The sequence below is a fragment of the Gastrolobium bilobum genome, unplaced genomic scaffold (assembly GCF_033153095.1).
Source record: "Gastrolobium bilobum isolate Gb01-03AN ecotype WA unplaced genomic scaffold, APGP_CSIRO_Gbil_v1 utg23163, whole genome shotgun sequence".
Classification (NCBI taxonomy): Eukaryota; Viridiplantae; Streptophyta; class Magnoliopsida; order Fabales; family Fabaceae; genus Gastrolobium; species Gastrolobium bilobum.
Genome location: NW_026899959.1, coordinates 68973 through 95831, shown reverse-complemented (window position 1 = coordinate 95831; position 26859 = coordinate 68973). Strand labels below are relative to the sequence as shown.

Genomic DNA, 26859 nt, shown 5'->3' with positions numbered 1-26859 from the left:
CACTCTCCCTGTTCTTGCCTTACCGGATTTCAACAAACCATTTCTGGTGGTCACTGATGCTTCTGGCCGAGGGGTAGGGGCAACTCTCATGCAGGAGGAGCGGCCCATCAGCTTCATTGGCCAGGGGTTTTCTAAAAGAGCTCAAGAGAAGTCTATCTATGAGAATGAGCTTATGGAAATTGTCTTTGCCGTTCAGAAATGGCGACATTATTTGTTGGGGCGAAGGTTTATCATCAGGATGGATCAGAAGAGCTTGAAGTTTCTGATGGAACAACGGGTGCTAGGGGAGGAACAACAGCGTTGGGTTACCAAACTGTTGGGTTATGATTTTGAGATACAGTATCAACCTGGGGGAGAGAATGTAGTGGCTGATGCTCTTTCTCGCCAGGAACAATTTTTCAGTTTGACTTGCGTGGTCCCAGTGGGGGATATAAGCTTTGAAGAGGAATTGCAATCAGATATGAGACTAAGAGCCATCATGCAAGGCTTGATCACATACCCGACTTCACACCCTCATTTCACCTTTAGTGGGGGTCGTTTGCTGTTCAAGGGCAGGTTAGTCTTCTCAAGGCATTCTAAGTTCATTCCTCTCATACTAGATGAATTTCACAACTCTTGTGTTGGGGGACATTCTGGTTTTCTTCGTACATATAAGCGTATTTCAGCTTTGGTGTATTGGGAAGGAATGCGCAAGGTTATACAGGATTTTGTGGCTGCATGCTCGGTTTGCCAACAAAATAAGAGCCAAAACCTTTCTCCAGCAGGGCTGTTACAGCCATTGCCCATCCCCACGCAAGTCTGGGTGGACATTTCAATTGATTTTGTGGGTGGGCTGCCTAAAGCTCAAGGGCTGGATACAATTTTTGTGGTGGTGGACCGCCTATCCAAGTTCGCACACTTTATTCCCCTTTCACACCCTTACACAGCGAAGGAAGTGGCCTTAATTTTTATCAAAGAGGTCGTGCGGCTACATGGTTTTCCCTCCTCTATTGTCAGTGACCGAGATAGGCTGTTTTTAAGTTTTTTTTGGACTAAGTTGTTCAAGTGCACAGGTACTAAACTGAAATTTAGCACTGCCTATCACCCTCAATCCAATGGCCAAACGGAAGTGGTTAACCGTTGCTTGGAGACTTATTTGAGATGTTTTTGTGGCCCCAAACCCAAGACATGGCCTTCTTGGCTACATTGGGCGGAGTTTTGGTATAATACTTCTTATAAGGATGCTACAGGGACTACCCCATTCAAGGTATTGTATGGTTGTGACCCACCTATACTTTTGTGTTCTTATTTTGCTATCTCACCAGTGGATGCAGTGTCACGACTGTTACAAGATAGAGATACCATCCTTCATGATTTGCAACAACATTTAAGTGTGGCACAAAACAAAATGAAGTGCCAGGCGGATCAACATAGAAGAGATATTGAATTTCAACTTGATGACATGGTCTATTTGAAATTACAACCATATAGGCTCAAGTCCTTAGCACGACGGATCAATGAAAAACTAAGCCCTCGCTTTTATGGTCCTTTTAAGGTGTTGGAACGGGTGGGAGCTTCAGCCTACAAGTTGGCCCTCCCTGCTGAGAGCAAGGTGCATCCAGTGTTCTATGTCTCATTGCTTAAAAAAGCCATTTCCCCTTCTACTGTGGTACAACCGTTGCCTACCATGCTCGATGAAACTTGGGAGTTACATGTAGCACCCGAGAAGGTGCTGAATTGGAGGACAACCTTGATGGGTAGCACTGAAGTCTTAATTCAGTGGCAAGATCTGCCCTCTTTTGAGAATTCCTGGGAGGATGCTGCGAGCCTCCACCAACAATTTCCAGATTTTCACCTTGAGGACAAGGTGAAAGTCTTGGGGGCAGTATTGATACGAAGGTAATGAAGGCTTATGGAAGAAAACACTTCAGAGGAAGAGCAAACCAATAAAGCTGACGTGGTCCAAGTATTCTAGAATATGAGTCACGTTTTGGGGGGTTCAGTCAGTTACAAAATTGTAATAGGATGGTAAGGGTAGTAGTGACGTGTCAGGTTGTTAGAATGGGTATTATAGTAGCAGTCTCATGTAGGAAAGAAAAGAACAGAAAAGATAGAATGGGAGAGAAGGCACCTCTCGAAAGTGCTAAGTAGAATTTATATTTCTTGTCATTACTGTAAGTTGCATTTACATTACATATATAAAAATCTGGAAGAATCCTTTCTGGGCAAAAATTGTTTGAGTTATATTCGTATTTTTCTTGACCTGTGAGCTATATCCTATCATTGGACCATATGATAAATGTAATGTCCCACATCGGTTGGAGAAGGGAACGAAGCATGCCTTATAAGGGTGTGGATACCTCTTCTAGTGTGAGGCCTTTTGTGGGGTGTCCCAAGAAACAAAACCGTGAGCTCGACGGTGCTTGTGCGCGGGGCAAAGCGGACAATATCATGCTACAGGGTTTGGGGCTGTTACATTTGTAACAACCCGTTCTAGAACCGGTTTGTTAACATCGCATTATGATATTAAACGCAGTTACAATCACATGGGTTCAATTAAAATCCGGATAAATTTTTCATTTATAAAACATGCCGAATTTATAATACCCAATTTCGTGATCATAACCATATCACCTTGCGGAATCAGATAATTCAAGCTTAACATCATGTTCTTATTCCATTTTTAAAACCCTTAATTTACTTCTTATTTATTTCACAACCTCTATTATATTGTAGATCTCTTTGTTAGCTACGCGTGGATTCAAACTGCGCTCAAATCGGAGCACTGTAGCCCAAGTTATGACAATTGGAAGCAACACAAAATGGTGTTGATCACAGGCCCCGCGCGCTTCAGCGCGCTACCGGGCGCTCAAGCGCGCGTTATCGGGCGCTAAAGCCTCCATCTGGGCGCTTAAGCGCGCGGAGGCAGGAAGCATCAGGTCTTTTAGTGTAAATGGGCGCTTAAGCGCTCGCCAGATGTAATGTCCCACATCGGTTGGAGAGGGGAACGAAACATGCCTTATAAGGGTGTGGATACCTCTTCTAGTGTGAGGCCTTTTATGGGGTGTCCCAAGAAACAAAACCGTGAGCTCGACGATGCTTGTGTTCGGGGCAAAGCGGACAATATCATGCTACAGGGTTTCGGGCTGTTACATTTTATGGTATCAGAGCCTGGCCCTGGATCGGTGTGTACAGCGGGGACGCTGTATTCCCAGTGGGGGAGGATGTAATGTCCCACATCGGTTGGAGAGGGGAACGAAGCATGCCTTATAAGGGTGTGGATACCTCTTCTAGTGTGAGGCCTTTTGTGGGGTGTCCCAAGAAACAAAACCGTGAGCTCAACAGTGTTTGTGCGCGGGGCAAAACGGACAATATCATGCTACAGGGTCTGGGTTAGCGTATGCATGAAGTGTTGCATTTTTTTGAGATTATACATGTTGTTTTGTAGCTCACGTGTATAGAATTGTAATTATAAAACATAGATTGAATCATGAATGAAACATTTCATCTTATGATAAGATGATGAGGAAAAGAGGAACTGATTAATAGGGTAACTTCGGGAACACAAGAAGAGTTCTCCGATAAATCCGTAGATGATTGAATGAGTGGTTTTGTCGATTTTGAGGACAAAATCGTTAAAAAGGTGGGGTGAATATAATACTGCAAACTTAAGCATTTAATTGATTAATTTTAATTAAATAATTAAGCATGTTTTAGTGAGTAAAATTAAGTATAAGGCTTAATTAAATGAATCTGAGTCACTTGGAGTTAAAAAGTGTACTCAGTGAAAATTAATGGGTATAAATGGGTGTAGGCAAAAGTGTCCAAAATATAAAAATGAAAATGAAAATATTCCTAGAATAATATTCCAAACTGTTGGGTAAAGTTTGGTAATTAATGGAGTTGAATAGATAGATGAACTAATACTCACATGTTACCACTTAACTTATGTTAAGTGATAAAACAAGAAAGAAACCCAAACCCCCCATGAAACCGTCGACAGAAAGAAAAGAAGGGGAAAGAAGAAGAAGGAGAAAGGAGGGAGAAGGAAGGGAGGAAAAGAGAGAGAGCGATTCTCAACCGATTGGAGTGATTCAAAAGCCTAAACCACTCTAGATCTTCCCCTCTTTCATAATCCAAGCTTGGTTCTTAGTGGGGAGTGTTGTGTTGTGAGATTTTTCCTCTCAAATTTTCGCCCCTTTGTGAGAGTTTGGGGTTTTGGGAGCTTCAACCTCCATTGGAGCTTGAGGAGCCATCAATCCTTGGTTGTGTGACCATTGGTGGTAAGATTCTAACCCTTGAACCTTGTTTTCTTGGAAAATTTCATGGTTAGGGTTTAATGAATAGTGTTTTAGGGTTTTTATGAAATGTTGAGTAGATTGGCTATGTTCAAGGAAGAATGAGGCTTAGAGTATGTTGTGAAAAATGCTAGGAACGACATTTAATCGGTAGAAATGAGTTTATAGTGTTATTTTAGTATGCTTTGATGTTTGGAGAAATCTAGGCTTGGAACTATGGATTTCCTTGCATTGTTAGCATTGTTTGATTGTATTCCTTGTGTTGATAGGATTGAGGCAAAAGGACCAAGTGGAGTGACCAACCCTTGGGGTTGTGTGCAATTGAGGAAAGCTCAAGAGCAAGGTAAACCTTTGGACCTTGGGGTTGATCCCATTGAGTGTTCCACCATACTCCATTGAGGAGAAATGGTTTATGAGATGTGATATGTAATTATGATAGTAATTGTATGCTCATGCATTAATACATGTTATGATTGATTGATGATTATTGGTTGATGTTTGATTGTTTAAGAGTAATTGAGGAATGGTTATAGAAGTAGCAATAATGAATGAGGTAATGGTTGAGGATTGTGATTGAGGTTATGAGTGATAGATTTATGATTGGTATATTGGAATGGACTTAGTCTATGCTCATGCCTTTGGTCATCTCTTTTGTTGATGGGAGCCAAGGGAATGATCATAGTGTTTTGTAAGCTAAGTTCCATGATTTGTAATGAATATGTACTGTAAATGATGCCTACTTGAAATTCAATATATGCATGCTTGTTATGTATTGAGTTATTGAATTGGTTGGGCTGAGAATCAATTAGGTACCTTTTGTTTAAATTGGGGAAACGTTGAGAAAACAAAGGTTATGCTGCCCAAATTCTAGCTAAATCTCATGAGGAGAGGTTGGATGTGTGCTAGGATTAAGTTTTGAGGCATGAACCATTGGGGTTTAGAATGGAGATGCATTTTTCCCTAGACTTGGACTTGAAAAATGAGGGTGATGGAATTCCCTGGCAGCGCGCTTTAGCGCCCTGGAGCGCGCTTTAGCGCCCTGCTGCCCCTGTGAGAGCCAATGCTTTCGGCCTCCTCGCGCTGGAGCGCCCAGAGTGGGTGCTTAAGCGCCCAGGGTCGAGCGCTTGAGCGCCCTGGTTCGCGCTTGAGCGCCCTCAGCCGTTGAAGGAGGAGATGTTTCTGCCTCTGCGCGCTAAAACGTCCCAAATGGGGGCTTAAGCGCCCAGGATAGCGCGCTTGAGCGCCCTGGCGAGCGCTTAAGCGCCCATTTACACTGAAAGACCTGATGCTTCCTGCCTCCGCGCGCTTAAGCGCCCATTTACACTGAAAGACCTGATGCTTCCTGCCTCCGCGCGTTTAAGCGCCCAGATGGAGGCTTTAGCGCCCGATAACGCGCGCTTGAGCGCCCGGTAGCGCGCTGAAGCGCGCGGGGCCTGTGATCAACACCCTTTTGTGTTGCTTCCAATTGTCATAACTTGGGCTACAGTGCTTCGATTTGAGCGCGGTTTGAAGCCACGCGTAGCTAACGAATGAGCCTCACATATGAATCCATAACACATCATAAGTCTCAAAAAGCCTTACCCCAAACATATAATTTTCGCTCAAATTTCTGCTTGAATTCCTATCCAATAAATCATGTTTTTTTTTTTATATTGTTGTGCAGCATTAATGCATTATTTTTCACAGCTCTTCCACTCTTAATGTATATAATTGATGTTGATTTTGATTGGTTAAGATTTGGGTGACAGTGCTTCCTGAAGAAGGGTATGAAATTGAAGAAGGTGAAAGCCTTGAGTTGTTTAAACATAAGAGAGATTTAGAAAGTGGTAAAATGGAGGAAAGGATACTCCCCAAATCAGGTACTCATGCAAAACGTTTTTTTATTTTATTTTTTCACGCTAGCATATGTGTGTGTATGTATTATGTCTCTAACTATTTGGAAAAAAATTCACAAATTGCAGTTATTTCAAAGATCAACTATGGTTTTTGGAAACGCTTTGCAAAAGGTGCGAACTATATAAGTTCATTTTTTTTTTTTTGGATAATTCTATATAAGCTAATTTAGTTGTCTCCATTTGATATTATTTAGCTTGCAACGTTGTTAACTTGGAAATGCTGTGCAATGTTGCCGTTAGTTTTAGCTGTCTGCATGTTTTTTTATATATTATCCGATTAATCCTGTTAATTTTCTCCGTTGATATTATCTACCTTATACCATTGTTAATTTATAACCATTCACCCCATTCATGTTTTCATTTCATATTTTGCATCAATGTTTCATATACCTAGAAATTTTATTTATTCTAATTAATAACTTACTTTTAAAGGAATCTTATACTTTTTGCATCAATATTATCTACCTCCGTTGATATTGTACCATTTATTCCTTTTTTATGAATCTTATACTTGACCAACTTTAATTGCAGAGTTTGAAGGAATTGATCAAATTTGGCAGCAAAAAAAGAAGCATAGATTAGCAGAGTGTCTAGCAGATATTTTAGTGCAATATGATTTATCATGGCAAATATCTTATAATGATTATAAAAAGACATTGATAGCAATGCCACCTCTTCCTTTCAATGTGGCCAAAAGGAGAAAGCAAATTGAATCCAAGAGGCAAGAGAAGCAAGAGAGCTTTGAAGAATCCCTCAAATATAATTACACACCATTACTCATAGCAGCTAGCACTGGAATTGTTGAGAAAATTCTTGATGTGAATCCAGAGGCTATTTCTCATGTTAGTAAGGATGAGCAGAACATATTGCACATGGCAATCAAGCACCGCCAGAATGAAATATTTAGGATCATAAAGAGAAAAAAAGCACTTAAATCATTGGTTCCAAGGATCACAAAGGAAGGTCGTACTATATTGCACCAAGTTGCAAGGATGGATTATTACAAAGGAGGACACTTAGCAGGAGTGGCTTTCCAACTTCAAGATGAGCTGCGTTGGTATGATGTAAGTAGATAATTAACCCTTAAATAATGATTCGTGAAGTATCCTCTCTCATCCTTTAAAACAAATAATTAAACCAGTTTTATCAAACACAACTTTTAACCATTTTTATTTCTCAGACTAAAAGTTAAAAAAAAAAAAAAAAAAATTGAGAATGATATCATACACACCATTAGTTCCTTCTTGCTCATTCTGAGAATGAAAGGTTACGAAACATTGAATATGCATGTAAAAAATAAATTGTTGTAGTATGTATATGTCCTTGCAATGACCTGAAATAACTATTTGATTGTGTCCAGCGAGTGAGAAAAATAGTTCCTCATCACTACCATATGCATTGTGACAAAGATGGTCAAACAGCAGGAGATGTATTGGACATTGAGCATCAAGAAATGCTTGAAAATGCACAGAAATGGTTAAAGGAAACAGCTCAATCATGTTCCACTGTTGCTGTTCTTGTTGCCACTGTTGTGTTTGCTGCAGCTTACACCATTCCAGGTGGAACTGAAGGAGGTACCCCTGTGTTCCTTCGTTCTCCTGTTTTTCTCTTTTTCACTAACATGGACATTGTGGCCCTTGCTACTTCACTAGCTTCAGTTGTCATGTTCCTTTCTATTCTCACTTCCCCATGTGAGCTATGGGATTTTCACAAGTCTCTACCAAGAAAACTGAATCTGGGGTTTGCTTTATTGTTCTTCTCTTTGATGACAACAATGCTAGCATTCAGTGCAACCATTTTGCTTACCATTAGATTGGAATGGAAGAACTGGACATCAACTTTGATATACAGTGCTGCTTTTTTCCCTGTCACTGTATTTGGGATAATTCAGTTTCCCATTTATGTGATGGCTGAAAACACTGTCAATCTTCTTGGCAAGCAACTTAAGAAGGTCCTTCCAAGTAGATTGATTAAATGTTTCACAAAAAGAATTGAGAAAAAGTACATTTATTGATGCTATTGTATTTTCACATTTGAACTACATAAGTTTGGACTTTGATGTTTTATGAGTATTGAGTGTGGATGAATGTGTAATGAAGAAATTATATGAACTTTTAAATGGTTGATATTTTAACTAGTATTCCAATGTGTAATTGAGTATTTATTATTTTCACATTTGAACTACATAGTATTGAATGGTTGATATTTTATATATGAACTTTCAAAGGTTATGGAAATATATAAGTGAAAAATAAATGAGAAGTGAGAAAGAACCAACTTGTTAAGAATGGTGAATTTATATGCAGTATATAAGAGTCAAGCTAATCTTTTTCACAACCCCATATAAAAATACAGGTATTTTATTGTCCGACCCACTTGAATAGACTCGAGAATGTCAAACTTGCAACTCCTACCCAGGACAGCCAACATTTTGAGCTATCCATCCATCCCGACTAAGGAGTGATTGATCAATTATTAGCAGAAAATAAAAACGTGCTATCAACCAAAAGACATCTGGAATGGATTCTAGTTTAACATGACCAAGGCATATGTGGCCACCACATTTGTTTAGAGTCAAATCAACAGGTGATGAAAGCATTAGGATAAAGAGTAGGGAAAGGATAACCGTTGATCTGTCTATAGACAGTCGAATGTCTCTCACATGAACTGATCATGTCAAATTAGACATGAGAGAATTCAATCCAAAAGAGATCTACTTTACAGCAGGTTTACCTCTATTTTTATTTTTATTTTATTTTTAGTACATTTACCCCTATTTTTTAACTAATAATGAATCTGGCTATCATATTAGGTTTGCACAAAAGACTTTTGGCAAAACAATACCCACCCCCACCCCCCACCCCACCAAAAAAAAAAGCTGCTCTGTATTGTTTAACAAATCTTTGCATTTGAACCAAGTTAATATTAAAAACATGAAGAAAAAGAATTTGCTTTCTAACAAAACCTGAGTGGAATTTAGTGAGTGTCCAAAGGTTTTTGCTCTTCATTCTCTAGTTGTTTTACACGGTTAACAACAAGTTCAACTTTTCTTGATAAAAGTTCTGTTTGCTCATCAACAGTTTCCAGAAGAGAAAGTAGCAGCCTGCGATATTGTTGACATTGTAGATCTCGATGCTGAAGTTCCTTGGTGAGTTGTTGGATCTTCCTATCCTTTGAATCCTAGAAGTTAGTGAAAAAAAAGTTTTATTAAGATTTCATAAATGCATGAATTCAAAATGCTGATAAAAGAATTGTTGATACAAAATGTTGATACAATCATACAAATGTTTGTCTCGTGATGTAAAAGTAAAACCCTTCTAAAAAGCTCACCATGTAGACAATATTCATAATTGGAAGGGTGTCCCATGCGTTTGAAATGAAAAGGAAGGTTTATGTGAAGTTGCTATGAGAAGAACATTTCAACCATTGTGTGCAGTTTACACTCAATGCAAATGGTAATTTTGAGTAACTATACTTCCACTATTACTCGGGCCTGATCTCTGATAAGGAAATGTTTCCCATTGTCACTAATTTCCTAATGCGGCACAAGACCGTTGAAGAAATCCTATAGGGCAAACCTGGTGCACGGAACTCCCTAACTTGCGAAGGTAGGGACGAGGGTTGATTGTACACAGTATTACCCTTGCATTTTGCAAAGAGATTGTTTCCTATACTCGAATCTGTGGCCAGTCTTACCACTGTTGTGAAGAAATCCTATAATATATACTAAAAGTATAGCCTTAGAACATGTTTGGACATAATAAAAAAAATGGGACCCAAAGAAAGGACTAAATGTAACCAAGTGGGAGGAAAGAATAATTATAACAATCTACACAGGGAACCAGAAAATAACTAGTAGCTTCCATAAAAACTAGTAGACTATAGCACTCCTGCTTTACTCTGTGTGTGTAACCATCAATCGGGAAATAAATTTTCCTAAAATCCTTTCATTCATTCCCTGATTTTCACTTTCGAAACTTCTTGAGAAAGAGATGTCTAAGATGACTATGGTAAACTAGGGAAAGTCCAAGTCAATGCTGTGCAGAATCATGGAATTAGGATGAGAGAAGTCTTAAAAATCAAAACTAATGACCAGCTAAGATGTGAATTTTCTATGTTGTACTTCATTAATATTGTCAGCCTTCTTGATATTATCAAATGAAAGGAATATATTTCACAATAGGAATGAGCATGCGTCAGTGGTTTTCAATATAAATAAGTTATAGGATACTGAAAAAAAATATAACAATCTTTAAATACAGGAATCAAGAAATAACAACATTTTCCATTACGACATAAAGAAACACGCGCAACTCTACTACTGGTTGAATATAATAGTCATCTAAGACTACGTGCTGCCTAAAATATGGAAAATGGAACTAAAAGTTACAAATGATTTTACCTTCCTAGAAAGAGCAACAAATCTGTGATCTTTAAACATCATAAGGTCCCGTTTTTTAAGTTTTTTCTTAGAAAAAAATTACTTGTTTAATCAAAAAGTATGTCTGAAAATTTGTATGATAATTTGATAAAGGTTTTTGAAAAAAAGCAAAAATCCAAAAAAAAAGTTTAAATACTTTCTTAGAAGCTAGAAAAAGTACTTTTTGAAGAAAATTTCTATAAGCAAAACCCATATCATAAAAGAGAGTATCTTAAAAAAAAAAAAAACTTATCCAAGCGCGCTCTAAATAAAGCATATTATAGTCATATAATGCCAAACCAAAAGAGTCAAATTTTCGCAACAAGGTAAATAATAAAGTCTAATAGAAAAAATCAACTGGATAGTTCACCAAAAAAGAAAAGAAAAAATCAACTGGATCAATAAATATTTGAGATTACAGATTATCACTTCACAAGTTAAAGGTGTTCCAACTAGAATAACTACTTTAAGTGACATTTCTGGCTATGATTTGCAATAGATTAAAGTAAAATATGAAACTCAACTTTATTCAGTTTTAAAAATCTTAAATATTATCAACAGATAGAGGATTAGCTATTCAATGTAAAGAATTGAAGAAGATCAAACTCACCATCATTGTATAAGATGGAGAACTAGAAGCATGTAGCGGATGACTATGCTCTTTTACAAATTTAGTAACAACCCACTTTCCACATTTATTAACTTTAATCAACAACATTGCTTCACAGCCTTCTCTTATGCTAGCTCGAGGTTTATGAACAAGCCTGGCTCCATTTCTACCTCTCACATAAAAACCTTGCTTATTACATGAAAAACGGCGCGAAGTGATCCTATTGTCAACCTCGGAACGATGACAGCGATCAAGGCGAACAATGAACCCTTCCCGTCTTGCATATTCATCATAAAAATGCTTGGCAGAATCTTCAGACTCAAACTCCATACCAACACACGGTTCCAAAATTGAACTTCCTTCACACACTGCTGATATTTTCCTAGCAGAACCTTCAACAGTTTCTGCTACAGCTTCCAAATCCACTAACCAGACAACAGTAAACAAATTATTATGCAATGAAATTATTACATCTTGAGTTTATATACAAAAAATCTTACATGAATAAATTAAAAAAATTATTATTATTTAATCAGTGAAGAATAATACTAGTTTCCATTCAATACTATGGAAAGGAAAAGGAAGAGGAAAACAGCAATTTACTTAATTCACAAAAGAATAACCACAATTAGACAAGTACATTTCTAACAATTATTTTTAATTTGTAACCCTAAACTAAATTGGACCTATCTTCAACAAGAAAAAGAAGAAAGACAATGAATCCCAAAATCTCAGAATCTCAACAAGCCCTAACAATTAGTCATATTTTAAACCCACATTACAAAATCACGCATGACCCATTTCGTATAATACAATTTCCTCCGAATATTAAATCCTACTTGAGTCAGGATTTTCCAGTAAAATAATTTATTTATTTATTTTGAAATCATATATAACAAAAAATAAATGGAAAAAAAGTAAAAAATAAATTGTGCAATTTCAAAGGCAGTGAACTTGAATTGAGTAAACTTACTTGCAAGGAAATAGCAATTGGGTGTGAAAATGAAACAATGGCATGAGAGAACTATGAAGAAGGGAAACAATGGCTTAAACAAGGCATTTGTAAGGGCATGATGGGCCTGGGCCTCACCTAAGATACTGTTCCAATTCTACCACTAAGCCCAATACATCTAAATGTGTAATTAAAGCATGATCAACAACTTATAGGTAATAAATTTTTAGGTTTACATATTTGATAAATTAAAACCATTAAATATAAATAAAATGAAGGACTAAAGTTGAAAATATAATCTATACTGATATAAAATATTCATGTCTTATAATTAAAATACTTCTTAAATACTTACCTGTTATATAAATAATGAAGTTTTGGTCATACATAAAAATTGTTAATGTAATATTATAGTGAGTTCAATTGATATTTACTATTAGTACAAAGCAGTATTGACATCGGCTTGACATATTATTATTTAATAACTCTTTTTCTCTTAAATTAATATATTAGTGTATCAAAATATTATTGGATATCAATTTACAATCATTTAAACTAATGTGCATTTTAAATTTTTTTTTTTGGTAAGCTATGTGCATATTAATTTAAATCTGTTATAAATTGCATTGGTTCATTTTTTCAGATAAGTTATCTGCAGTAAGCCCAATACGACGTCGTTTTGAGGCGAAAATCATGATATTTTTGTAATTTTAATTTATTTCATAGTTATTATAGTCTTTATAATTATAATTTTCTAATTTTTCAATTTCAAAACGCGTCGTTTTGGAAGTAAATGCAAATAACTTATATGCAGAAATATTTTTCTATTAAATAAATCCTAGACGAAGGCAAACCTAGACACACACAATAGACGATGGCAAACATAAACACCCAAAAAATATTAATAATCACTTGTTAGGAAAATATGATAGAACAAAGGGAAAAATGACCTAACTGTGTGATCGGAACAGGTTTTTACAACTCGGCCGATCAGGTGATTTTTTTCTACACAGCCTGGAACCGTCTTGGGTCGGAGCATCTCGCAGTTGGGTTGCTTCATCACATGGGTCTTGTAACACCCCGTGTATACTCGGAATATTAACATTACATCGTATTAAGCGGTGCTTAATTAAAAATGCGGAATATTCTTTTTCTTTTCAATTATGACGTCATTATCAATTACCAACTTCATTACTTAATCAATTTCATAAAATATCGCCTGTATGTAAATTGCAATAAGACATCTACTGAAATACCTCAATATATAGATAAAGTGTGTATCTAAATCACGGCATTCCATCAAGTAATCCGGACAATATCCTGATACATTATCACAACTCCAAAAGACTCAAGACATAATCAAGACATAATAATACTATGTGTCATGGACAATCCCCATGCTCGCCAAATAAACATAGTAAACAACAAGTCTCAACATAAAACTCCAAAACATAAACTGAAGCTATAAGCATAAAAGCAGCATGCAAATCCAGCATCCAATCATGGCAGTATAATATAACAGCAATCTAACTCAGCTCCGGCCTCCTGCCGCCTAAGGTCTCAACATTACCTGACCCTGAAATAAGCATTCCCCAAACGTGGGGTGAGATCTCTAAACTAGAAATCTCAGTAAGACAAGGGGTCCTCAAGGATCTTCCACCCCAAGCTCACCTACATGTGCAATATAAGTTCAAAAAGCATTTATATCATTATCAGTTCCAAAACTATGTAGTGCAACAGATATCTATGGCATGTGTGTAATCACTATCTACTGGCCAGAGAAATGTAGGAATACGTCTATTCCCTACATGTAGTACAAGAACACCGCTTGCACCTCACCCACAGTCTTACCCTCTTGTATGTTCTACATACTCAGGCTTACCGTATAGGTGGAACACCTCCATGCATATCAACAAGGCACTAACATATAATAGCTCAACAGCATTTCTAAAACATCAATAGCATGTAACACAGCATGCATATAACCATATCCCCATGGGACATAGTGGAACCACAACATGGCTAAACCGAGGACACGAAAGCTTACCTCTAAGCTAGCTATCCAATGCCACAAGCTCAAAGTCCAATTACAGCAGATCACAATTTGATATGGACCAAATATAAATCAATAACATGTACCACATGCATACAAATTAAAGACAACGCCTTTTCATTATGTTTTCAAGTCTTAAAGCTTCTAACAAAGCCACAAGTCCTTAATCCCATGATTCTGACTTAGACCAATACATACAGAAGTTCAACTTCATCAAACTAGGGTCCACAAACCCCCAATAGGCTACTGTACACACAGCACAACTACTGTTCTGCGAAATCCCAGAATATCCGGATATTCCTCGGGACCATATCCGGATATGCAATATCCGGATATCTCACTGTCCATATCCGGATATGCAATATCCGGATATATAGATTCACATATCCAGATATCCAATATCCGGATATCTGTTCGACAAATATCCGGATATTTCACGACAGAATGCAGTTTCTGCATTTTTGTGAAGATATCCCTTAAAGGTTCCCTTTTTACCGATTTTATACACCTAATCATGCATTTCTAGGTGTGTTAAGCCTTACCCAACAACAAGTTATCATTTTTTAACCTTAACATGCATCAAACTTCCATTTTTAAGCCTTAAAACTCAAGTTAAAGGTTGGTACAACATACCAAGGTTCAAAACTCAGAATTGAGATGCTCTTGGAGCTCAACACAGCCCCTCAAGTCTGACTCAAGGAAGATGCACGAAAATGAACAAGAAGGCAGGTCTTTCACTCAACAAGAAGGCATCTTTGAGCATCAAAATGCCAACAAAAGGTCACACCCCTCAAGAACAGAAAACACAGCTCTCTCACACCTCTCACAGCAGCTGGACACTCACCAAAAGGCTCTCCTTTCACTCAACAATGATGCTCTCAAGTGTTTACAAGAAGAAAAGAGAAGGATCAATGCTCAAAGGTCCCAACTTGGCTCAAGAGAAGGTGAAGGAGGCTAATGGAACAGTGCTCAAGCAGCTGGTCAGCCTCTTCTCATGCAGGAATTCTGGTATCTAGGGCAATGTGCCCTTAGTAAGTGTATTTATAGCCAAAACTCACTTAAGCACACAGTATTAACTTTAATTGCTATGCTTAGGATTTTAATCCCAAACTTTGGATTATGAAACTACATAATTTTCTAAGATTTATCATATTTTTCTTATATTTTTCTGAGTACCTTTCCGGTACGCGCTTTTCAAAGCCAGTACCGGTTTCTAGCACCATTTCTCATTAGTTGGACTTGAAACTCGTTTTACAAGTCCTACATATTATTCTAGTAATTATCATGCACTTACTTTAATTTTCCGGGATACTTTTTCGGCACGCATTTATACCGACTAGCAGAACCGGTATCTGCACTTTTCTTCCGAAAAGCGACTTTCAGCATTCTTAATCACTTATTATGATTATTAAGCCTCATAAATAATTATTAGGGTCAATTATGGAATCATTTCCTATTTTTGCATAATTAATTAATTAAATACCTTAATTAACGGTGCGGGTTCTTACATGTCTTCTATGGAACGAGATGGGGGTGTACCTGCAAGACACTCCGACGCTCAAGTCAGTTACGGTTCAAGCAGGTTTTATTATGTAGAAGAAGAAGATGTACCTTGTGGTTAATACATGTATTTATAGTGGAACGATGTGCTGCTTGGAAGATGCCTTTCTTCATGGTGAAGACAAAGGTTCCTTGGTGCCAAAGTAGTATGGCTGCCATGATTAAATGTTGAGGAGCTTGCTGTCATGGAGTCTTTAATATTGAGGAGCTTGCTGGTTGTCACGAGCTTCTAAGATTGTGTTGCTTGCTGTGATAGCCTCTAATATTGTGCAGCTTGGAGAGATGGGCTTTGCAGCCTTCTTTGACTATGAGCTTTCTTAATAATAAAAGCTTTTAGTTTGGACCTTGTATTTGTATAATATTTATCCAGATCACTGTTCAACTCTCCTAACTTAGTTGACAATATAAGATAACTAAAATACGTGCATCAGAAGATCCAGAGGTACAAATGCAGAGGCATTGCAATAAACAAGAAAATTGTTATTTTCCATCCACTACACTCAAATAAAAAAAGACTGGCAGCAAAGACAAAAAAAATATAACAGACCAAAGTATTTCGGCCTTAGATTTAATATCATGCTTTTTCATGATTGGCATGAAAATCATTTATAAAATATGGGTTTGTCGTTTCTCCTTTTGTTACTGATGAGAAAAGTTGCAGAAAATTATTAACACTAGGATACGTGTCCGGATCCTGACCTAAAAAAAAAAACACATCAGGATCCGGACGCATATCCTGATAAAAATAAGTGTTGCTGCACTTTTTCCTATCTGCAGTGACAGAAGAAGTATATAACCCATAAAATATAATTCTTCCTAATTTTTACCCTATAAACCTTGGGCAAAGACAAAAGCATATTAACAACTATGTTGAATTAAAGTTGAAAAACTCTAATAAAGAACAAAAAGTAGTACCATGCATTAAAAATGCAAACTAAATCTAGTTTCTCCTTGTTCACCCATCATTTCTTAGGGTCCTATATATTTACTTCAAACTGTTAGATTTTTCTAGCCTTGTCCTCACAGATTGCTTAAGCTCATAAATTGACAACCACAAACTACATATAAAAGTGGGTTGATAGCCATAATAGAACTAACGGGTTAGCAATAGTAAACAATGTGATCCTAATCCATGCCAAAAAACTATTATGATAAAATTTGATTGACAAAATATGTTAGTGCGCACTAACTATGAACACCAAACTCTAACGCATGGCCGCTTCAAGAATCAATGACTATCCCCACACACTAACACGAGACTTTTCAGCATGCTTTATCCTCACTCGCACACTTCCTGGAAAAACTTCCCAGGAGGTCACTCATCCCAGAATTGCTCCAAGTCAAGCACGCTTAACTGTGGATTTCTTTCGTTCTGGACTACCGAAAAGCAGATGCATCTTGTTAGTATAGGTAGTATCAATTAATTCTTATAAGCTATCCCAAACTATGAAGTCTCATACCTGCACAGTCTTTGGAATCCCTCTCTTTCGGGTATCGATTCGATTCATTCGTTCATGTAACCCCCCGCTGGAAGCCTGATAGGAGCCGCTCCTTGTCCATGCCCTTTCGCACCGGCGATCACTCCCCGCCCTCGTCAGCGCTCGGGATGTTACATGCCCACCAGCTTTCGCCTGGTTCGTCCTCGAACCACACCGTACTGGAAGTGAGGCTCTGCTCTGATACCACTTATTCCTCCATTTCATGAGCATAGAGCGTTTTGACGTGAAAACGGGCGCTAAAACGCTCAAGTGGGCGTTTTAACGTGCAAGTCGGGCGCCAAAACGCTCTAAAGACTTGTAGAAGGCAAAATTTTCTGCCTCTGGGCGTTTTAACGCTAAGTTGGGCGCTAAAACGCTCATCTCGAAAATAACATGAACATAGTTTAGTAAAATTAGCATAACTTGAGCTATAGATCTTTGATTTGAGCGCGGTTTGAACCCACACGTAGCTAATGAAGAATTCTATAACATATTGGAAGATGGGGACCATAAAAGTAGTATAGGAATTTCTTAAATAAATAAAGAGTGGAGATGTTTAGTGTTTAATAACAATAAAAATGAGTTTATAAGCCTTGTTGGTCTAAGGGGACTACTTGGCACACTAGGGTAGCAACGTATAGTTTAAATAAAATTATGTTAGGTGTTCCACACATCGTTTAAGTTATGATTACAACTATTGGAATTGTTTTAATTATGGATTTGATTTTAAATATAAACGTTCACTAACGGAAAAATGAAAAAGTTTATCCGTACTTTAATTCAATTGTTGTGATTGTAACTGCGCCTAATGTCATACTTGATGTTAACAAACCGGTTCTAGAACGGGGTGTTACACAAACAAAAAAGGCTAGCAATCCATTTATAATACAAGTTCATGGTATAAAGGAACACCAAATAAAATCTAGCGAGAAAATAGAAATGACGCCACATGAGATTCTAGCGATATTCTATACATAATAAAAGAGAGAAGGAGATAAATGAAAGAAAAACTCAAAAGATTGGGTCTCCACCCTCTCTGATTAATCAGTCAAAGAGAAAGTTTATGACTGTAAAGGCTTCAAAGAAGAGGGAGTTTATATAATATTTTCTACTAAGAAAGGAAGATTATATTTTAAAAAAAGTTTATTAATCTCATGTTAAAAGAGATAAGTTATCTCATATCATAGAGATAAATTTGTGGGTTCCACCATCTGAAAAAAAAAAAAAGATGTCACAGTTATCGAAGAGTGTGTAGGAGAGAAAGTTATCACATGTAGCATAAAAGTAATTTTTTCCCTTAAAAAAAATCAACCATAAAAAAAAATCTAAAATCAATCCCCAAAATATGAGAGGACACCAATAGAGACAAGAAACATTTTCTCATGTTGTATGAGAATTCAACTCTCATGTTAGTGACCTTTCGATTTGCGTGCAAAATTTTTCTTTTCATTTTCTTTTTTTAATAAATATGGGATCCACCATTAAATAAGTCGCAACATGAGAATTGAATTATCATGCAACATGAGAAAATCAAATCCCATAAAATAATATGCAACACGCATTAATAATTTGAAATACACAACTTTGTTTTCAAGAAAATTGATCAGGTGATTGAAGAATCCTACTCTCTTTTTTCCGGTAAACTAAGAATCCCACTCTTTACTTTGACTACTCATGTTTGAGACGTAGACTCCTTATGCACCTTACAGCTTATCATGACTAGTAAAATACGTGCATTTTATTAAAATTCAAAACAGTTTTCCCTAAAATAAAAGCTTCCCAATAATAGTGAAACCATACCACTGCTAACATTATTAGTTTCAATTAACTAATCAAATCACTTGGGATCATTTGCTCCACAATTTAAATTATAACGTACATACTTCTATGATATAAACAATACAAATGTAGAATATCCCTTAATGGCAGTATCATCACTTTAAACGTATGCCCCTGGAAGGGCTTGTTGCTCATCACATATAATGAACAACTACCAATTTTGGTGAAGATTCTCACACTCCATAGACACTACTAATATATATTTTAACTATGGCAAAGGTTTTTAACATTAGTAAAAAAAACTATTGCGTAAAGTTTAAGGCAACGTCAGCCGTTGCTAGCCATTGGCAATACTAGCACTGCCTATATTTTTTATTTTTTTATTTATTTTTTTGGTATTTACTCTGCCTATAATTCGTAACACATTTTTGTAACTCTTTAAGGCAACATTTGTCAAAAGCTTAGCCTTTATATTTGACAATGATTTATAAAGGTTAAAAATAAAAGGTCAAACATACAAATGTGAACTTTACGTAAAATAATTTTTTATGGTTAGGAATTGTGAATTTTATCTTTATATTTATTTGTTTTTGACGTGAGACTAATTCATACACTGTTATGACTGAAAGGCTTTCTCCAAACAATTATCCTTTCTAATATTTTGAACTTCAATCATCTTAATAGTACAATTCGCTTACCACTACGATCAAATTGAATCATTCAACACTTCCTTTAGGACTCTTTTTTTTTTTGGTTACATCCTTTAGGACTCTTTGACAACGTCGTTAGTTGTTCACTAAATAATTCCGGAAACTCATCGACATAGAACAGATATTGTATTCCAGAGAATCTTTAAACTCGTGTATTTAGCTACAGTGAAGAAAACAGAAAACAGAGATGTAATATTCAAGCCATTGATTGGAGAGTTCACAATTTCAAATAATTACAAGATTTTGCACTAAATTGGAAATTATGACCGCATGCTAAAAGGAAATTAATGTACAAGAAGCAACTCAAGGAAAATTTTACATAGAAGTAACAGGTCACATTATAATTTTATTGAACTACTAATCTCTGTAAATGATCCAGGAAGACCTCGAAGCTAACATCATCTGTAAAGATAATATCCCCTCCAGGAAGAGAACTTTCCGTGTTATAAGTAGCAGAAGGATTTAACTTTGCTAGTAGAAATCGAGCCTGCACATTATTAACATGTACATGATCGTCAAACATCTTAGATTACCAAAAAAACACAAATAGAGAAAGTCACGGAATGCAAAAATACTGATATGCATAAAACCAGTTGAAGCATACGAACTACAATTAAATTTATAGCTATTCTATTCCAAGATCATCAGCGAATAAAATGATCAGCGCCACCACTCAGCCTTCCCTGGGAGAAGCCGTTGGCACCCATGAATGATGACACTAACTATTGCAACCCACAAAGCTCTAGTTTTTATCTCTAGAAATGTGATAAAACATCAACCAACTCAGAACTATCATAATTGAGGTGCCATTAATGACCGAGTAGCATTTGATCTTTTTCCTTTCTTTGATTTCCAAGGAATCTTTATTAATCGGACATTGATATACATAACCACTACAATGCTAAAACCATCGCTTCCACTACAATTTCTATACCTGATATTCAATGAGCTAAACCACTTTTCCTTGTTGATTTTTCTTCTACTCATCTAAATTGATTCTTAGGCTAGCCTTATTCCGTTTGAAAAGCAAGTTAATTGACAATTTGATATCAAGGAAATAGCTTCAGAATTTTATTTGTAAATGCACATAAGAATTTTAAATTGAATTTTTAACATGTGCTATCATTCCTTTCCCAGAAGATCACACACAACTAACCAAAAGAAATAGATAAGGTACATATAGACCTGAGTCAGTGTGACAGATAATAGAGAAATAGAAAATGAACTTCGGCTTGTTTCAGAACAGCAAACAGAAACTCATCCACATCACTCACATCTGAACGGGTGGGTGATGTTTGATTGTTCATATGAAAAATACAAGAATTTGCAGTTTATATGTTTCTTCACCTATAGAATTTTCTGAGCGAAAGAAACATATGAGCCGCTAGTACAACACCATTACCATTTTCTCTAAATAGGATGGTAATTGGTTAGTAGAAATGCATAAACAAGTGCAAAGCAAGCCATTTCTGTGCCACATTGTGTTACCATAAGTTCTATTTGAAACCATGTAAATAGTGTTTAGGTTCAATGTAAATCATGTAATTATGGTAACTAGGATAACTATGACATCTGCATTTTACTTTTTTGATTATATTATCTAGTCTCTATTGTGTAGTATAGACATGTATATTCTCCGAATGTCTCTCGTTCCCACCTCTTTTTTAACAAGTTTACTGGAAAGAAAGAAAATAGGGTAACCTGGGAGCCATGCTGATCACAAACAACCAGGCGAGGTACAGGAAACCTCTCCTTCATTATTAAATCTGCATCATCGTGAGGAGCTTGTAGCAACTGAGCAAATGCCTGCAAATTATAGCGACTCTATTTAAATAAATTAAATAGGCGATGACAATGTGAAGATAAGAGCATTATTGATGCAGTTTTAACCATTGTTAGCATATCTGTATCTAGAAAATATCTAATAATATCTTGGTTATATATTAGAGTTAGAATAGTTTATTGATCGTAGATAATCTCTTAGGAATAATTTCCATATTTCTTTACATCTTATGATTTGTGTTGTAAATATTAGATTAGAATTATCTGTATTTGATATTGTAATTATTTATTTCCTTTTTCTTCTTAGGATTTCTTTCCGTTTTAGTATTTGGGTTTATTCCTTTAAGCCCATTAGGCTTCTATATATTGTAACCTCTTGTTTGTATTATACACAATTCAAATTATACAAAATTCCCTTTTTTCAAGTATTTGTATTAGGAGTCTTCTATTAGTATAAAAAGATCTTAATGCTTTGTCTTTTGTAACACATCATTCTACACAAATTCAAAGTCTCTATTCTCTCTTTTCCTACTTCTCTTCCTAAATCCCTATAATTTCAACAGCCATTATGACCTTTGAGGACATCAATAGAAACCTACAAAGACCTAGGAAAGATATCCAACAACCAAACCCAATTATCTAGTTGGTTTGGCACATGCCATACCATGGATTTCCAACTTGGGAACTTAATTAGGCCCTAAATCTTCAAATGCTTAAGTTATATTTGCTTTCAGATGTGGACTATGGCAGTGCTTTAGTAGTTCAAAATTTATATAATTTTGTGAAATCGATGTTATTTTGGGAGTGACATTTACCTCTCAAGCTCAAAGGAAAACACAAACATAAAACAAACGATGCTTTACGGTTCTTAATGTTGGGCGCTAAAATGCCGCCAACTGAGATAGAAATTTTGAAATAGTATCTGTTCAAACAGATTTTTGTGAAAGGCTTGAAAATTCCTCATAGCCCCCTTATTTATATATAGGAATTAGCTCACTAATAACAAGGAAAATACAAATCAAATCAAATCTAATTAATTACAAAATATAAAAATATTCACTCCCTATTAAACCCCGAATAGCGAGAGTGGAGTGAAAACAATCCTTGTATGCAATTTTACCCTTGCATATTAATTACAAAATAAAACCAAATAAATAGGATCAACTTCCCTAATTAGAAGATATTATTCAACCCTCCCCCTTAAGCTGAAACATATAGATCATATGCACCAAGCTTGTCACATATGAAATATATTAGAGGACCCCACAATGACTTTGTGAGGATACAGTTAGCTGAAAAGAAGAAAACAAATTCAATGACAATTTCTTTAGAAAGAACTTTTTCCCTGATAAAGTGACGTACAATCTATATGCTTGGTTCCTCTCATGGATGACCAAATTTGATGCAATGTGTAAAGTAGTTTGATTATCATAGTGTAGTTTCATATGATCTATGTTTCCAAACTATAACTCACTAAGTACCCGTTTGGCGGGTCTTTTGTTTAGCTTCTCTTCTTAAAAAAAAGAAATTTAGTCAAACATATTTTTATAGAAGCTATTATCATAATAAGAGTTTTTTTTTAATTAATAAAAAAGGTAATAATTAGTTTTTTAATATGTATGTCAGCTTTTTCAAAGTCCTCATATTTGTTTCCCAATTATCTCCTTATTCTAGATTTGTATTTGCACATTTTACCCTCTACCCGAATGACAAATCATTTGATATCCTCCCCTCCAAAAAGCTGAGAATGTCAATAAGAGTGTTTGCCCCAAGAGGAGATTTTGCACGCTAGTAACCATTGGTTCATCTCCTTACTTCCGCACAAGGAAAGACTTTTTTTTGTCTGGTTTATTTTCATCTAAACATGTATATTATGTTATAATTTGTATTTAACAAAAAAACTGTGGAGGGTTCAATGTGCCAAAGAATAGGTTATGGTGCTTAATAATGTAAAAGAAAGAAAATTATATTCTTGAATAGAGTTAGAGAAAGACAGACAATAAAGAGAGGCTGCAGGTTTAAGCACTGAAAATTGCCGCAAGGCAACACTGCATTTTGTACTGATGCTGGAGAAGTATTACAAGCACAAGAGTGTTGTTAGAGGTGAGGATGAGATGGTTGTAGGAGAAAAGGATGCGTGTAACAGAATGCAAGGGTAGAAAGGGTAGTTAGGAATTAAGTTCATCATGCATGAAGCCTTTGACAGTTAGAAGCGGAAGAATCATGAATGTTACTTTTTTTTTTTTTTTTGGGTACAATAAAGGGGCAAGGCCCCATGAATGTTACTTTGATTTGATGCATCCATAGAAATTTATTAAGATAAATTTGTCTTTTATTTCTTATCATGTTTGTGTTTATCTAAATAATATAAAGGTTTCTAATTACATACCTTTTATAGTAATTTTAATTAGAAACAGAGCTCATGGAAGTTATTTTACCAAACAATTTATTTTTAGCTTGAGCTCTAAAGTAACTAATTGGCTAAAAAAAAAAATTAGCTTTATTTTTTAAGCTCTTATTTTTAGTTTTAGCTTAAAACTAACTTTTTAAGTTAAAAAAAAAAGTTGTGCCAAACAGGCACTCAGTAACTGCTTCTTGCTTTTCCATGATTAAGATTATTACCAATAAAGACATAAAATCATGAAGTATCTCCTATCAATAAGCCAGCTAGCCCAATCAACGTTAGATATACCACGACTTAAATGCTACCCCTTGTCTTCATACAACAATCCTTGACTCAGCATTTTTATTATATTGAAAGATTCATACCACAACATTCTAATGATCTAACACACGATAATTGCATGAATTGGCTCGCTACACTAATCACGAAAGAAATCAAATGTCTGCTTAGTGTATGGTAACTTAGCTTCCCATCTAAATATGATTCTCCTTGATTTGGTAATAGTCTATTGTTTGGATCTGTTAGAATATATTAGATGTGATTAGAAATGATTAGATGTGATTAGATATGATTAGATATGAATAGATATGATTAGATTACTTCCTATCCGTAAATATTCTGATTGTATTAGGTCTGGGCCTTTCACTTAAGTCCATTAGGGTCTCTATATATTGTAACTCTCTGAATTAGATCAATACACAACATATTATTTTATATTCAAGTTGGTATCAGAGCTCTTTGTTCTGGGAATTTTCGCTTCCGCTAAAACCCTAAGCCCACTGCTTAGGCGTTCTCTCCTTCTTCTAACGTCGTGCATCCCTCCGGCTTAGTTCTACACTGTTCACACGGTTTTAAAAAAAAATAAAAAAAATACTGTTCATCTCGTCCGTACAGTTTGCACTATTCACCGTCCGTACGATTGCACTGTTCACCGTCCGTACAAAACACCGTTCATCACGTCCGTACAGGCACTGTTCACCCGTCCGTACAGGTACTGTTCACGAAAAAAAAATTCTTCCGTTTCAGATTTGGTCATCTCCTATATACTATTATGGCAGCAAATGATTCTGATCATTCAGAGGTCAATTCTCAACCTTCTCCTGTCAAAAATTCTCCCAATATCATCTCTACCAATGTTGGGTCCATTACCTCTTCAAAATTGAAGGGTTCTGTTAATTACAAGAATTGGGCCACCTCTCTTGCTGCGAATATAGCTCAGCAATCAGACAATGCATCATTTGGTTCAGTTTCTCTCTCACTTGCGGACTATGCTGCACTTCAAACTCTTCTCAAGAAGGCTTCTCCTCAGTCTCAGCCCTCCGCTCCATATACTGGTAATCCCGTTGCTTGTGTTTCTGCATCTACATCACTTGGCACTTGGATATTTGACTCAGGTGCTACCGATCATCTCTGTGGTAATAAGGAACTCTTTACATCTCTTACTTATTCTGATCATTTACCTTTATTTACCCTTGCTGATGGAACCAAAGTTCCAGTTCGTGGGATTGGACAAGCTCGTCCGACCTCTACCTTGGCCTTGACATCTGTTTATTACATTCCTGGCATCCCTTATAACTTAATTTCTATTAGTAAATTGATCCACTCCCTCACTTGCACCATTACTTTTTCTAACCATTCTGTTTCTGTGCAGGATCCGGGTACGGGGAAGATGATTGGAGTGGGTCGTGAGTCACGGGGGCTTTACTATCTAGAGGTGCCTCGTCCTTCAGTGGCATGCTCTCTCACAGAATCTCCACAACTTATCCACAGTCGCCTCGGTCATCCAAGTCTTTCAAAGTTGCAGAAGATGATTCCTCTTTTATCCGGTCTTCAGTCTTTAGATTGTGTGCCATGTCAACAAGGGAAGCATACACACTCCTCTTTTGCTAGTCGAGTCAATAAACGAGCTGATGCCCCTTTCTCTCTTGTTCATTCAGATATCTGGGGTCCAAGTCGTACCTTGTCTGTTTTAGGTTTTCGGTATTTCGTTACCTTTATTGATGATTTCTCCCGTTGCACTTGGATTTATTTAATGAAAAACCGTTCTGAGTTGTTTTCCATTTATCAAAAAATTTCTGCTGAAATTCATACTCAATTTGGTGCCTCTATTCATATTTTACGTAGTGATAATGCTAAGGAATATGTTTTTGTGGACTTTTCTAATTTCTTAGCCAAACAGGGTACTTTACACCAAACTACTTGTCCTCACACTCCACAACAAAATGGAGTAGCTGAACGTAAGAATAGAAATCTTATTGAGACTGCACAAACTCTTCTTATTCACATGCATGTTCCTCTTCACTTTTGAGCCGATGCAGTCCTTGTCTCTTGTTTTCTCATCAACCGTATGCCTTCATCTATGCTTAATAATGACATTCCTTATAACTTATTGCTTCCAGATGTTCCTCTCTATCCTCTATCCCCACATGTCTTTGGTTGTACCTGTTTTACTCATGATCTCACCCCTGGTAAGGACAAGTTAACATCTAAAGCCTTTAAATGTCTTTTTCTTGGTTATTCTCGTCTTCAAAAGGGTTATCGTTGTTATTCTCCCGATCTTAAGCGTTACTTAGTTTCCGCTGATGTCACTTTTCTTGATCAACAACCCTTTAATTCTATCCCATCTCCGTTGTCACAGGTTGATCATGTTCTTTCTGTCCCTTTTCTTGACTTGTCTTTGCCAGCTGCAGGTGCTTCTATTCCAGACGAGCAACCTATTGCTTCTATTCCAGATGAGCAACCTATTGCTTCTATACCTGCGGACCGTCCACTTCTCACCTATCAGCGTCGTAAAATTGTGCCTCCTGTCGACTCGACTCTTGCTGACTCATCGCCCACTGCTATTGATTCTTCCTCTCCGGATCCTTCACCAGAGGCTCTTCCCATTGCTCAAAGAAAAGGTACACGTACTACTCGTAATCCTTATCCTCTTTATACCT

General features: G+C 36.4%; 2 protein-coding genes across 3 annotated transcripts in view; both read right to left on the bottom strand.

Annotated features, from left to right (window-relative positions):
* Positions 1-9116: 9116 nt before the first annotated feature.
* Positions 9117-12211, bottom strand: LOC133294394 (protein FAR1-RELATED SEQUENCE 5-like). Its single transcript, XM_061493046.1, has 3 exons — positions 12176-12211; positions 11203-11627; positions 9117-9352 (listed from the first exon to the last, which is right to left on the bottom strand). Coding segments are annotated over exons 1-3 (630 nt in total). The 5' UTR covers positions 12177-12211; the 3' UTR covers positions 9117-9148.
* Positions 12212-19929: 7718 nt separating this feature from the next.
* Positions 19930-26859, bottom strand: part of LOC133294391 (protein transport protein SEC23 C) — a 29078-nt gene continuing 22148 nt past the window's right edge. For both annotated transcript variants that reach the window (XM_061493043.1, XM_061493042.1), the window contains exons 11-12: positions 21436-21540; positions 19930-20221 (exon numbers count right to left, since the gene is read on the bottom strand). In XM_061493043.1, the coding sequence (XP_061349027.1) occupies positions 20081-20221; positions 21436-21540 (246 nt within the window). In that variant the 3' untranslated portion in view covers positions 19930-20080. The remainder of the gene's footprint in view (positions 20222-21435; positions 21541-26859) is intronic.

What these genes read in the sequence shown, in the direction of transcription:
- LOC133294394 (XM_061493046.1), bottom strand. An exon ending in CTCCATCTTATACAATGATG is followed by an intron (nt 9,353 to 11,202) that starts GTGAGTTTGATC and finishes ACTAACTTCTAG; the next exon opens with GATTCAAAGGATAGGAAGAT.